The sequence below is a fragment of the Pristiophorus japonicus genome, chromosome 3 (genome assembly GCF_044704955.1).
Source record: "Pristiophorus japonicus isolate sPriJap1 chromosome 3, sPriJap1.hap1, whole genome shotgun sequence".
Taxonomy (NCBI): Eukaryota; Metazoa; Chordata; class Chondrichthyes; family Pristiophoridae; genus Pristiophorus; species Pristiophorus japonicus.
In genome coordinates, this window is record NC_091979.1 from 124,081,468 (window position 1) to 124,093,618 (window position 12,151).

At 44.3% G+C, this 12,151-nt stretch overlaps 1 protein-coding gene across 6 annotated transcripts in view; it reads right to left on the bottom strand.

The window, feature by feature from the left end:
- The window catches only part of sestd1 (SEC14 and spectrin domains 1), a 241,966-nt gene that overhangs the window by 13,459 nt on the left and 216,356 nt on the right, over window positions 1–12,151 (bottom strand). For all 6 annotated transcript variants that reach the window (XM_070874797.1, XM_070874796.1, XM_070874798.1 and 3 more), the window contains one exon: window positions 317–476. In XM_070874797.1, the coding sequence (XP_070730898.1) occupies window positions 317–476 (160 nt within the window). The remainder of the gene's footprint in view (window positions 1–316; window positions 477–12,151) is intronic.

The following is a 12,151-nucleotide window of genomic DNA, read 5'->3' on the forward strand; positions in this document are numbered from 1 at the left end:
AACGTACACCTCTGTGATGTTTTTCAAGATTAATGGCACCATATAAATTAAAAGTTATTATTGCATTTAAAGCACTTTGCTGTTTCTGAGACATGATAATGCATAATCTAAATCCAATTCTTTCATTCTTTCAAAATATTTCTCGTGATCTTCAACACAAAATGGTAGGAAAATAATTCGACCACTGATTTGCAGATGTTCATTTATCTTTATCAAGTACATAGCTTTTATTTCTTTGTTTGGGCCAAAGTGACAGATTCCCAATTCACATACTGCAACTTTATAACTTATCTTATTTGCAACTATTAGATTGTACCTTTGCTTTCGAAGCTGCATATCCTCCATGAGTCCTTGAATATGTTCTATATTGTCTTTATTTTCAATGGAAACATCTTTTCCAAATGTCCACGGAGCCTGGGATGTCATTTGGTCTAAAAGACCTTGACCTTTTTCCTGTAAACTCTGCAAAGCGGTATCTACAAAACAAAAACATCGAAGATCAACTTTCCTACTATTATCGCAGTGCAATACAAGAAAAAAAATACTCAACTGGCAGTTTAAAAGATATTGCTTTGACTCAGAAGTAGCAGTCCCACCTCATTTGAAGAAAACTGTGCAGGGTATATAAGGACAGCTGATCCGCTATCGCCTGTTTTACACTGTCACTAAGTTAAAATGACTCCCCCCATGGAGTTAGACTGAAATTGCAGCGGGACATAGAATTGTTGTAAATTTGCCTTTTATTGCAATACACAAAAGTGGAATTAACAGTAGCAATTGTTGAGGGGAAATATTAATGTTGACAGCATGAGACTTATTACCTGGAAGGAATCTGTAGACATGCTCTCCCTCAAAAACATTTATTTTTAATATCTCATTTGATGCATTTTCTGCCATTTTGGAGCAGACGATAACTCTCATCAACTTCCCACCTGATCCCCACGATAGTTATTTGTACCAGCGCCCCCCCCCCCCCCCCCCCCGCCAATAATACATCCTTCTGGCTTGGTGTTCATTTTTAACGTCCACCTCTGTGATGTTTTTCAAGGTTAATGGCACTATATAAATTAAAGTTATTGTTGTAAAAGAGAAAGGTTTTAAGAAGGGTCTTAAAGAATGAGAGGAAGGTGGAGAGGCAGACTGTAAATGGTTCTCTCTCTTCAGGTACTCTCTATCACCCTTTCAAAATCACAGTCACCATCCCCTTTTCAAAAATCCCCCTCCCCAACCTCGTTTTCCTCTCCAAATTCATTGAATGTGCTGGTGCGTCCCAGTTGTGTGCCCATCTATATCACAATTATGTTTGAATTTCTCCAATCAGGTTTCCACTCCCCCAACAGCTTTGAAATCGCTTTAACCAAAGTCCTGAATGATATTAACTATTATTATGACTGTGCATTATCTCGGCTTGATCTGTCTGGAGCCTTTAATATGATTGGCCACACCATCCTCCTCGATTGTCACATTACCATTGCTTGCTTCCACTCTCACCTATCTGATAATATCCACAGCACCATTACCAATGACTTCAGTTCCCACCCCCACCTCAGGAGCCCCCCCAAGCACTTATTCTTGGCCCTTTCTCTCCCTATGTATATACTGTCCCTTAACCAGATCATCCGAAGGCATGGGTTCAGGATGGTGATGACACCCAGCTCTACCTCTTCACCACTTCTCTCGAACCCCTCCACTCTTTCTCTGCTGTTAGACTGCTTATCTGACAGCCAGTCTTGGAGAGGCTGCAATTTTCTCCAGCTAAACATTAAGACCAAAGCTGTCGTCTGCAGCCCACCACAATCTCTTTATTCTCGTCAAACTGACCCCAAACTGAGCTTCAGAATCCGCCTTCTTCCACCTCCATAACATCGGCGACCTCCAGCCCCACCTCAACCCATCTGCTGAAGAGACTCTTATCTATGCCGCTGTAATTTCCAAACTCAACTATTCCAATGCTCTCCTGACCAGCCTCCCATCCTGCAGCTCATCCAAAATTGTAGTGCCACAACCTATCCTGCACCTAGTCGTCCTGCATACCCATCACCCCTTTCTGCACTACCCTACAGTACCTCCCAGGCTCCAACACCTTAAATTAAAATTGTCATCTTTGTGTTTAAATCCCTTGATGGCCTTTCCCTCTATCCATCTCTACCAGTGCTACAAATGCCCTTCCTTGAACACTCTGTTCCTGACTCTAACCTTTTGTGTTTCCAGCTCTCTTTGCCCCACCATTGGCAGCCATGCTTTCAGCTACCTCAGCCCCACAATCTGAAACTTCTCCGCCTCTCCACCTCTCCACCTCCCTCTCCTCCATAAAACACAGTTCTGACCAAGCTCGTGTTCACCCATCCAGATACCTCCTTCTTTGGCTCAGTGACCATGCTTTCCTTCTATATGCATTCACAGGAGCTAATGGGGGAGATGGGCAGCTAAAGTTCAGAGGGAGGTCAGAAATGTCATATTCTCCTGGGTACCCTGTCACCCTTCAAATTACCATACCTCATATCACCTGCAAGCCAGGACTCCTCTCCCTAATCTTCCCTGACACTTGCATCCCAATTCAAATCTTTGGCATTCAAATATAAAGTGCTATGAGAATTTGGCTATTTCAGTTTTGGAATGGAAACTTTTTTTTTTAAGAATATAAGAAATAGTAGCAGGAGTAACCCATTTGGGCCCTCGAGCACGCTCCACCATTGAAAAAGATCATGGCTGATCTGATCATGGACTCAGCTCCATTTCCCTACCTGCTCCCCATAACTCTTTACTCCCTTATCACTCAAAAATCTGTCCATCTCCACCTTAAATATATTCAATGACCCAGCCTTCACAGCTCTCTGGGGCAGAGAATTCCATAGATTTACAACCCTCAGAATAAATTTCTCCTCATCTCAGTTTTAAATGGGCGACCCCTTATTATGTGACTATGTCCCCTAGTTTTAGTTTCTCCTACGAGTGGAAAATCCTCTCTGCATCCACCTTGTCGAGCCCCCTCATCTTACATGTTTCGATAAGATCACCTCTCATTGTTCTGAACTCCAATGTGTATATGCCCAACCTACCAACCCCCTCATCTCTGGAATCAACCTAGTGAACCTTCTCTGAACAGCCTCCAATGCAAGTATATCCTTCCTTAAATATGGAGACCAAAACTGCATTCCAGGTGTGGCCTCACCAATAATCTGTACGGTTGTAGCAGGTCTTTCTGCTTTTATACTCTATCCCCCTTCAAATAAAGGCCAACATTCCATTTGCCTTCCTGATTACTTGCTGTACCTGCATACTAACTTTTTGTGTTTCATGCACAAGGACCCCGAGGTCCCTCTGTGCTGCAGCACTTTGCAATTTTTAAATTATAACATTTAATTTATAATTTGTTTTTCTATTATTTCTTCCAAAGTAGATAACCTCACATATTCCCACATTATACTCCATCTGCCAATTTTTTGCCCACTCACATAGTCTGTCTATATCCCTTTGCAGTTTGTTTGTGTCCTCCTCACAACTTGATTTCCCACCCATCTTTGTATCATCAGCAAACTTGGCTACATTACGTTTGGTCCCTTCATCCAAATCATTACTATAAATTGTAAATAGTTGAGGACCCAGCACCGATCCTTGCGGCACCCCACTAATTACTGTTTGCCAACTGGAAAATGACCCATTTATTCTGACTCTCTGTTTTCTGTTAGTTAGCCAATCCTCTATCCATGCTAATATATTACCCCCAACCCCGTGAACTTTTATCTTGTGCAGTAACCTCTTAAGTGGCACCTTATTGAATGCCTTCTGGAAATCCAAATACACCACATCCACTGGTTTCCCCTTATCCAGCCGCTCGTTACATCCTCAAAGAACTCCAGCAAATTTGTCAAACATGATTTCCCTTTCATAAAACCATGCTCACTCTGCTTGATTGAATCATGCTTTTCCAAATGTCCCGCTACTGCCTCCTTAATAATGTACTCCAGCATTTTCCCAACGACAGATGTTAGGCTAACTGGTCTACAGTTTTCTACTTTGGTCTGCCTGCTTTTTTAAATAGGGGCATTATATTTGTGGTTTTCCAATCCACTGGGACCGCCCCAGAATCCAGGGAATTTTGGTAGATTACAACCAATGCATCCACTATCTCTGCAGCCACTTCTTTTAAGACCCTAGGATGTAAGCCATCAGGTCCAGGGGACTTGTCCGGGTTAAGTCCCATTATTTTACCGAGTACTATTTCATTAGTGATAGTGATTATAGTGAGTTCCTCCCTCCCTATAACCACTTGATTATTGGGATGTTTTTAGTGTCTTCTACCGTGAAGACCGATACAAAATATTTTTCAATATCTCTGCCATTTCCCTGTTCTCCATTATTAATTCCCCAGTCTCATCCTCCAGGGGACCAACATTTACTTTAGCCACTCTTTTCCTTTTTATGTACCTGTAGAAACTCTTACTATCTGTTTTTATGTTTTGTGCTAGTTTACTTTCATAATCTATCTTCCCTCTCTATTATTTTTTTAGTCGTTCTTTGCTGGCTTTTAAAAGTTTCCCAATCCTCTGGCCTCCCACTAGTCTTGGCCACATTGTATGCCCTTGTTTTCAATTTGATACCTTAGTTAGCCACGGATGGTTATCCCTTCTCTTACAGTCTTTCCTTCTCATTGGGATATATTTTTGTTGAGAGTTATGAAATTTCTCCTTAAATGTCTGCCACTGCTCATCAACCATCCCATACTTTAGTCTATTTTCCCAGTCCACTTTAGCCAACTCTGCCCTAATACCTTTGTAGTCTCCTTTATTTAAGCTTAGGAACCTGGTTTGAGAATCAAATTACTCACCCTCCAACTGAATTTGAAATTCAACCATGTTATGGTCACTCATTCTTTATTACGAGTATTAATCCTGCTTCATTACACAGTACCAGATCCAAGATAGGCAGCTCCCTGGTTGGTTTTGCAACGTACTGTTCAAGGAAAATATCCCGGATACACTCTATTAACTCTTCCTCAAGGCTACCCTGGCCAATTTGCTTTGTCCAATCAATATGAAGGTTAAAATCTCCCTTGATTATTGCCATTCCTTTATTACAAGCCTCCATTATTTCTTGATTTATACTCTGCCCAACAGTGTAGCTACAGGGATAGTGAATGCATTGGTTGTAATTTACCAAAATGCCCTGGATTCTGGGGAGGTCCCAGCATATTGGAAAACTGCAAATGCAACGCTCCTATTTTAAAAAGGAGGCAGAGAAAAAGCAGGAAACTGATAGCCAGATCCCACATGTGGTGGCCCAGTATCGACTCTGAGTTAGAGTCCTGTGTACGGCAATGCAGCGTGTGTGCTCTGTTGAGCAACGCGCCCAGAGAGGCACCACTAAGTTTGTGGTCCTGGCCCTCCAGACCATGGTCGAGGATCACTTTCAACTATGCGGGCCTGATTCTAGGTAAAATGTTCCTGGTGGTGGTGGATGCTTTTTCAAAATGGATTGAATGTGAAATAATGTCGGGAAGTACCGCCACCGCCACTATTGAAAGCCTGAGGGCCAAGTTTGCCACCCATGGCCTGCCTGACATACTGGTCAGTGACAATGGGCCATGTTTCACCAGTGCCGATTTAAAGAATTCATGACCCGCAATGGGATCAAACATGTCACTTCGGCCCCGTTTAAACCAGCCTCCAATGGGCAGGCAGAGCGCAGGCAGTACAAACAATCAAACCGAGCCTTAAACGAGTCACAGAAGGCTCACTCCAAACCCACCTGTCCTGAGTACTGCTCAGTTACCGCATGAGACCCCACTCGCTCACAGGGGTGCCCTCGGCTTAGCTACTCATGAAAAGGACACTTAAAACCAGACTCTCTCTGGTTCACCCCAACCTGCATGATCAGGTAGAGAGCAGGCGGCAGCAACAAAATGTAAACGATGGTCGTGCCACTGTGCCACGGGAAATTGATCTGAATGACCCTGTGTATGTGCTAAACTATGGACATGTTCCCAAGTGGATCATGGCACAGTAGCTAAAGAAGGGAGCAGGGTGTTTGTAGCTAAACTGGACAACGGACAAATTTGCAGAAAGCACCTGCGGTTCACAGACTGCCCTGAACAACCCACAGCAGACACCACCTTTCTCGAGCCCACAACACACACCCAAAGGATCAACGACACCACCCCGAACTAGGAAATCGAACCCATCACACCCAACAGCCCAGCAAGGCCAGGCTCATCCAGCAGCCCTGCAGGCCCAACAACACGCCACAGCCCAGCGAGGGCACAGCCAACACACCAGAACAGACATTTGTATCGAGGTGGTCCAGCAGGGAAAGAATGGCTCCCGACCGCCTCACCTTGTAAATAGTTTTCACTTCAACTTTGGGGCGGGAGTGATGTTGTGTATCTTTAAAGCATGCACTCCCATGTTCCGCCACCAGGGAGCGCATCCCCTGAAGTCCCAAGGGATCCCAGCATCCCTTGGGAGCACTGTATATAAGCCGGCCCGCCTAAGGCCTGTTCCTCACTCTGGAATGTCTTAATAAAGACTGAGGTCACTGTTACTTTAACCTCCCTGTGTGCAGTCTCATCTGTGTTCGAAACACAATACAGGTAATATTCTGCCGTCGTGTTTTTGCCACCAAAGTGGATAACCTCACATTTATCCATATTCTATTGCATCTGCCACGCGTTTGCTCACTCACCTAACCTGTCCAAGTCACCCTGCAGCCTTTTACCGTCCTCCTCACAGCTCACACCGCCACCCAGCTTAGTGTCATCTGCAAACTTGGAGATATTACACTCAATGCCCTCATCTAAATCATGGTCCAGAACTTAAAGAAGGGTAACTTTGAAGGTATGAGACGTGAATTGGCTAGTTCAGGGATTGGCGAATGATACTTAAGAGGTTGACAGTGGATGGGCAATGGCAGACATTTAGAGACCGCATGTATGAACTACAACAATTGTACATCCCTGTCTGGCGTAAAAAAATAAAAAAGGGAAGGTGGCTCAACCGTGGCTATCAAGGGAAATCAGGGATAGTATTAAAGCCAAGGAAGTGGCATACAAATTGGCCAGAATAGCAGCGAACCTGGGGACTGGGAGAAATTTAGAACTCAGCAGAAGAGCACAAAGGGTTTGATTAGGACAGGGAAAATAGAGTACAAGAGGAAGCTTGCAGGGAACATTAAAATGGACTGCAAAAGCTTCTATAGATATGTAAAGAGAAAAAGGTTAGTAAAGACAAACGTAGGTCCCCTACAGTCAGAATCAGGGGAAGTCATAACTGGGAACAAAGAAATGGCAGACCAATTGAACAAGTACTTTGGTTCGGTATTCACTAAGGAAGACACAAACAACCTTCCGGATATAAAAGGGGTCAGAAGGTCTAGTAAGAAGGAGGAACTGAGGGAAGTCCTTATTAGTCGAGAAATTGTGTTGGGGAAATTGATGGGATTGAAGGCCGATAAATACCCAGGGCTTGATGGACTGCATCCCAGAGTACTGAAGGAGGTGGCCTTGGAAATAGCGGATACATTTTCCAACATTCCATAGACTCTGAATTAGTTTCTGTGGAGTGGAGTAGAGGGTAGCCAATGTAACCCCACTTTTTAAAAAAGGAGGGAGAGAGAAAACGGAATTATAGACCGGTCAGCCTGACATCGGTAGTGGTTAAAATGATGGAATCAATTATTAAGGATGTCATAGCAGCGCATTTGGAAAGAGGTGACATGATAGGTCCAAGTCAACATGGATTTGTGAAAGGGAAATCATGCTTGACAAATCTTCTGGAATTTTTTGAGGATGTTTCCAGTAGAGTGGACAAGGGAGAACCAGTTGATGTGGTGTATTTGGACTTTCAGAAGGCTTTCGACAAGGTCCCACACAAAAGAGATTAATGTGCAAAGTTAAAGCACATGGGATTGGGGGTAGTGTGCTGACGTGGATTGAGAACTGGTTGGCAGACAGGAAGCAAAGAGGAGTAAATGGGTACTTTTCAGAATGGCAGGCAGTGACTAGTGGGGTAACGCAAGGTTCTGTGCTGGGGCCCGAGCTGTTTACATTGTACATTAATGATTTAGACGAGGGGATTAAATGTAGTATCTCCAAATTTGCAGATGCCACTAAGTTGGGTGGCAGTGTGAGCTGCGAGGAGGATGCTATGAGGCTGCAGAGTGATTTGGATAGGTTAAGTGAGTGGGCAAATGCATGGCAGATGAAGTATAATGTGGATAAATGTGAGGTTATCCACTTTGGTTGTAAAAACAGAGAGACAGACTATTATCTGAATGGTGACAGATTAGGAAAAGGGGAGTTGCAACGAGACCTGGGTGTCATGGTACATCAGTCATTGAAGGTTGGTATGCAGGTACAGCAGGCGGTCAAGAAGGCAAATGGCATGTTGGCCTTCATAGCGAGGGGATTTGAGTACAGGGGCAGGGATGTGTTACTACAGTTGTACAGGGCCTTGGTGAGGCCACACCTGGAGTATTGTGTACAGTTGTGGTCTCCTAACTTGAGGAAGGACATTCTTGCTATTGAGGGAGTGCAGCGAAGGTTCACCAGACTGATTCCCGGGATGGCAGGACTGACAGATCAAGAAAGACCAGATCAACTGGGCTTGTATTCACTGGAGTTCAGAAGAATGAGAGAGGATCTCAGAAACGTTTAAAATTCTGACGGGTTCAGACAGGTTAGATGCAGGAAGAATGTTCCCAATGTTGGGGAAGTCCAGAACCAGGGGTCACAGTCGAAGGATAAGGGGTAAGCCATTTAGGACCGAGATGAGGAGAAACATCTTCACCCAGAGAGTGGTGAGCCTGTGGAATTCTCTACCACAGAAAGTTGTTGAGGCCAATTCACTAAATATATTCAAAAAGGAGTTAGATGAAGTCCTTACTACTAGGGGGATCAAGGGGTATGGCGAGAAAGCAGGAATGGGGTACTGAAGTTGCATGTTCAGCCATGAACTCATTGAATGGCGGTGCAGGCTAGAAGGGCCGAATGGTCTACTCCTGCACCTATTTTCTATGTTTCTATTAATGTATATTGTAAATAGCTGGGGTCCCAGCACTGAGCCCTGCGGCACCCAACTTGTGCATGAAACACGAACCGTTAGTATGCAGGTACAGCAAGTGATCAGTAAGGCCAATGGAATCTCAGCCTTTATTGCAAAGGGGATGGAGTATAAAAGCAGGGAAGTCTTGCTACAGTTATACAGGGTATTGGTGAGGCCACACCTGGAATACTGCGTACAGTTTTGGTTTCCACATTTAAAAAAGGATATACTTGCTTTGGAGGCAGTTCAGAGAAGGTTCACGAGGTTGATTCTGGAGATGAGGGGGTTGACTTATGAGGAAAGGTTGAGTAGGTTGGGCCTCTACTCTTTGGAATTCAGGTGATCTTATCGAAACGTATAAGATTATGAGGGAGCTTGACAAGGTGGATGCAGAGAGTATGTTTCCGCTGATGGGGGAGTCTAGAACTAGGGGGCATAATCTTAGAATAAGGGCCCGCCCATTTAAAACTGAGATGAGGAGGAATTTCTTCTCTCAGAGGGTTGTAAATCTGTGGAATTCGCTGCCTCAGAGAGCTGTGGAAGCTGGGACATTGAATACATTTAAGACAGAGATAGACAGTTTCTTAAACGATAAGGGGATAAGGGGCTATGGGGAGCGGGCAGGGAAGTGGAGCCGAGTCCATGATCAGATCAGCAATGATCTTATTGAATGGCGGAGCAGGCTCAAGGGGCAGTATGGCCTACTCCTGTTCCTATTTCTTAATCGATAAGGGATTAAGAGGTTATGGGTGCAGGCAGGGAAGTGGACCTAGGTGCATGATCGGATCAGCCATGATCGTATTAAATGGCGGAGCAGGCTCGAGGGGCCGTATGGCCTGCTCCTGCTTCTATTTCTTATGTTCTTATGTACTGTTAGGGAGCCTATAGATTATGTCCACCAGCGACTTTTCCCCTTTATTATTCCTTAGCTCCATCCAAACTGATTCAACATCTTGATCCTCTGAGCCAATATTGTTTCTCACTAACGCACTGACCTCATCCTTTATTAACAGTGCTACCCCACCTCATTTTCCCTTCTGTCTGCCCTTCCGAATTGTCAAATACCTCTGAATATTTAGTTCCCAGTCCTGGTCGCTTTGCAACGACGTTTCTGTAATGGCTATCAGATCATACCCATTTTATCTATTTGTGCCGTCAACTCATCTATTTTGTTATGAATATTATGTGCATTTAGACAAAGAGCTTTTAAATTAGTTTATTTTACCTTTTTTTGTACTAATGCATTATAAAAAGTTTCCTGTAATAAATATAACATTACGATGCATTGATTGAGTCATACAATATTGGTACCTATAAAGCTTATTATATTTAAAATCCTTTATTCAATTCATGGTAGTGAATATATCCTCACATATTTGTTGAACATTATAATATAACCAAAAACCATGCAAATAAGTTGCTATCATGATTGGAATAAAAACCCAAAACAGTTTTATTTGTAAATACACAAGAGACCGAATGACTAACTGAGGAAAGATGAAGTGAATTGCTAATCCCCTATGACAATCTCTTCATGCACTCAATCTTTTCAATCAACTATAACATAATAATTTACTCCGCATTAACCACGAGAACAGCTTAAGCATCCATTACAGATGGAAGGAATAAACTGTGAAGTACTTTTTGTATCTCATTCTCTACCTACAAATTCAAGTTGTTAATGGTTTAAAAAAACGATATTGTTTTGCAGAAAATAATTTCCACTGTACTGCAGTATTACTTTTCTGCACACAAGATGCTGGGTTTACCAGTATAAATTATGAATTAAAACTTAATCATAACCTGGTGTGAGGCACATGATACATCACTTCAGTTATGAGCTGGCTGTTCCCTATATTTTTCCTGCAGCTGTTGACCTGCAAAAATCATGTCCGTTGTGCCCCGTAGGGAATGAAATTCGCACTGCGACTCAAGGAGGCCACAGGGAGAAGACGGTTGAGGAGGACTCTAGCGACGACTTTCCCAGTGGCTGATAGCAGGGAGATTCCTCTGTAGTTGCCGCAGTCGGACTTGTCCCCTTTTTTAAAGATGGTCACGATTACTGCATCTCTGGGATCTCCCGGCATGCTCTCCTCTCTCCAGATGAGAGAGATTAGGTCATGTATTCGCACCAACAGTGCCTCTCCGCCATACTTCAGGGGCTCAGCAGGGATTCCATCTGCACCCGTAGCCTTGTTGTTTTTAAGCTGTCTTATGGCTTTTTCTACCTAGTGCAGTGATGGAGTCTTACTGAGGTGGTGGCGGGTAGCATGTTGTGGGAGGGCATCTTCCTCCATTTCGGATGCCCCCAAAAGTATGTCACCATCTTCCGCCTGCTCCACGACGACATGCAGGCCGTGATCCTTACCAATGGATCCATCACAGACCCAATCCACGTCCGGACTGGGGTCAAGCAGGGCTGCATCACCCCAACCCTCTTCTCAATCTTCCTCGTTGCCATGCTCCACCTCAGTCAACAAGTTCCCCGCTGGAGCGTAACTAAACTACAGAACCAGTGGGAACCTGTTCAACCTTCGCCGTCTCCAGACCAAGGTCCAAGATCACCCCAACCTCTGTCGTCGAGCTACAGTATGCGGACGACGCCTGCGTCTACGCACATACTGAGGCTGAATTCCAGGACATAGTCGACGTATTTATTGAGGCGTACGAAAGCATGGGCCTTATGCTAAACATCAATGAGACAAAGTTCCTCCACCAGCCTGTCCTCGCTGCACAGCACTGCCTCCCAGTCATCAAGATCCATGGTGCGGCCCCGGACAACGTGGACCACTTCCCTGATCTAACGAGCCTCCTATGAACAAGAGCAGGCATTGATGACGAGATCTAATACCACCTACAGTGCGCCAATGCAGCCTTTGGTCGCCTGAGGAAAAGAGTGTTTGAAGACCAGGCCCTCAAAACTTCCACCAAGCTCATGGTCTACAGGGTTGTAGTAATACCCGCCTTCCTGTATGGCTCAGAAACATGGACCATGTACAGTAGACACCTCAAGTCGCTGGAGAAATACCACCGAGGTCTCCGCAAGATCCTACAAATCCCACAAATCCCCTGGGAGGTCAGACAGACCAATGTTAGCGTCCTCGTCCAGGCCA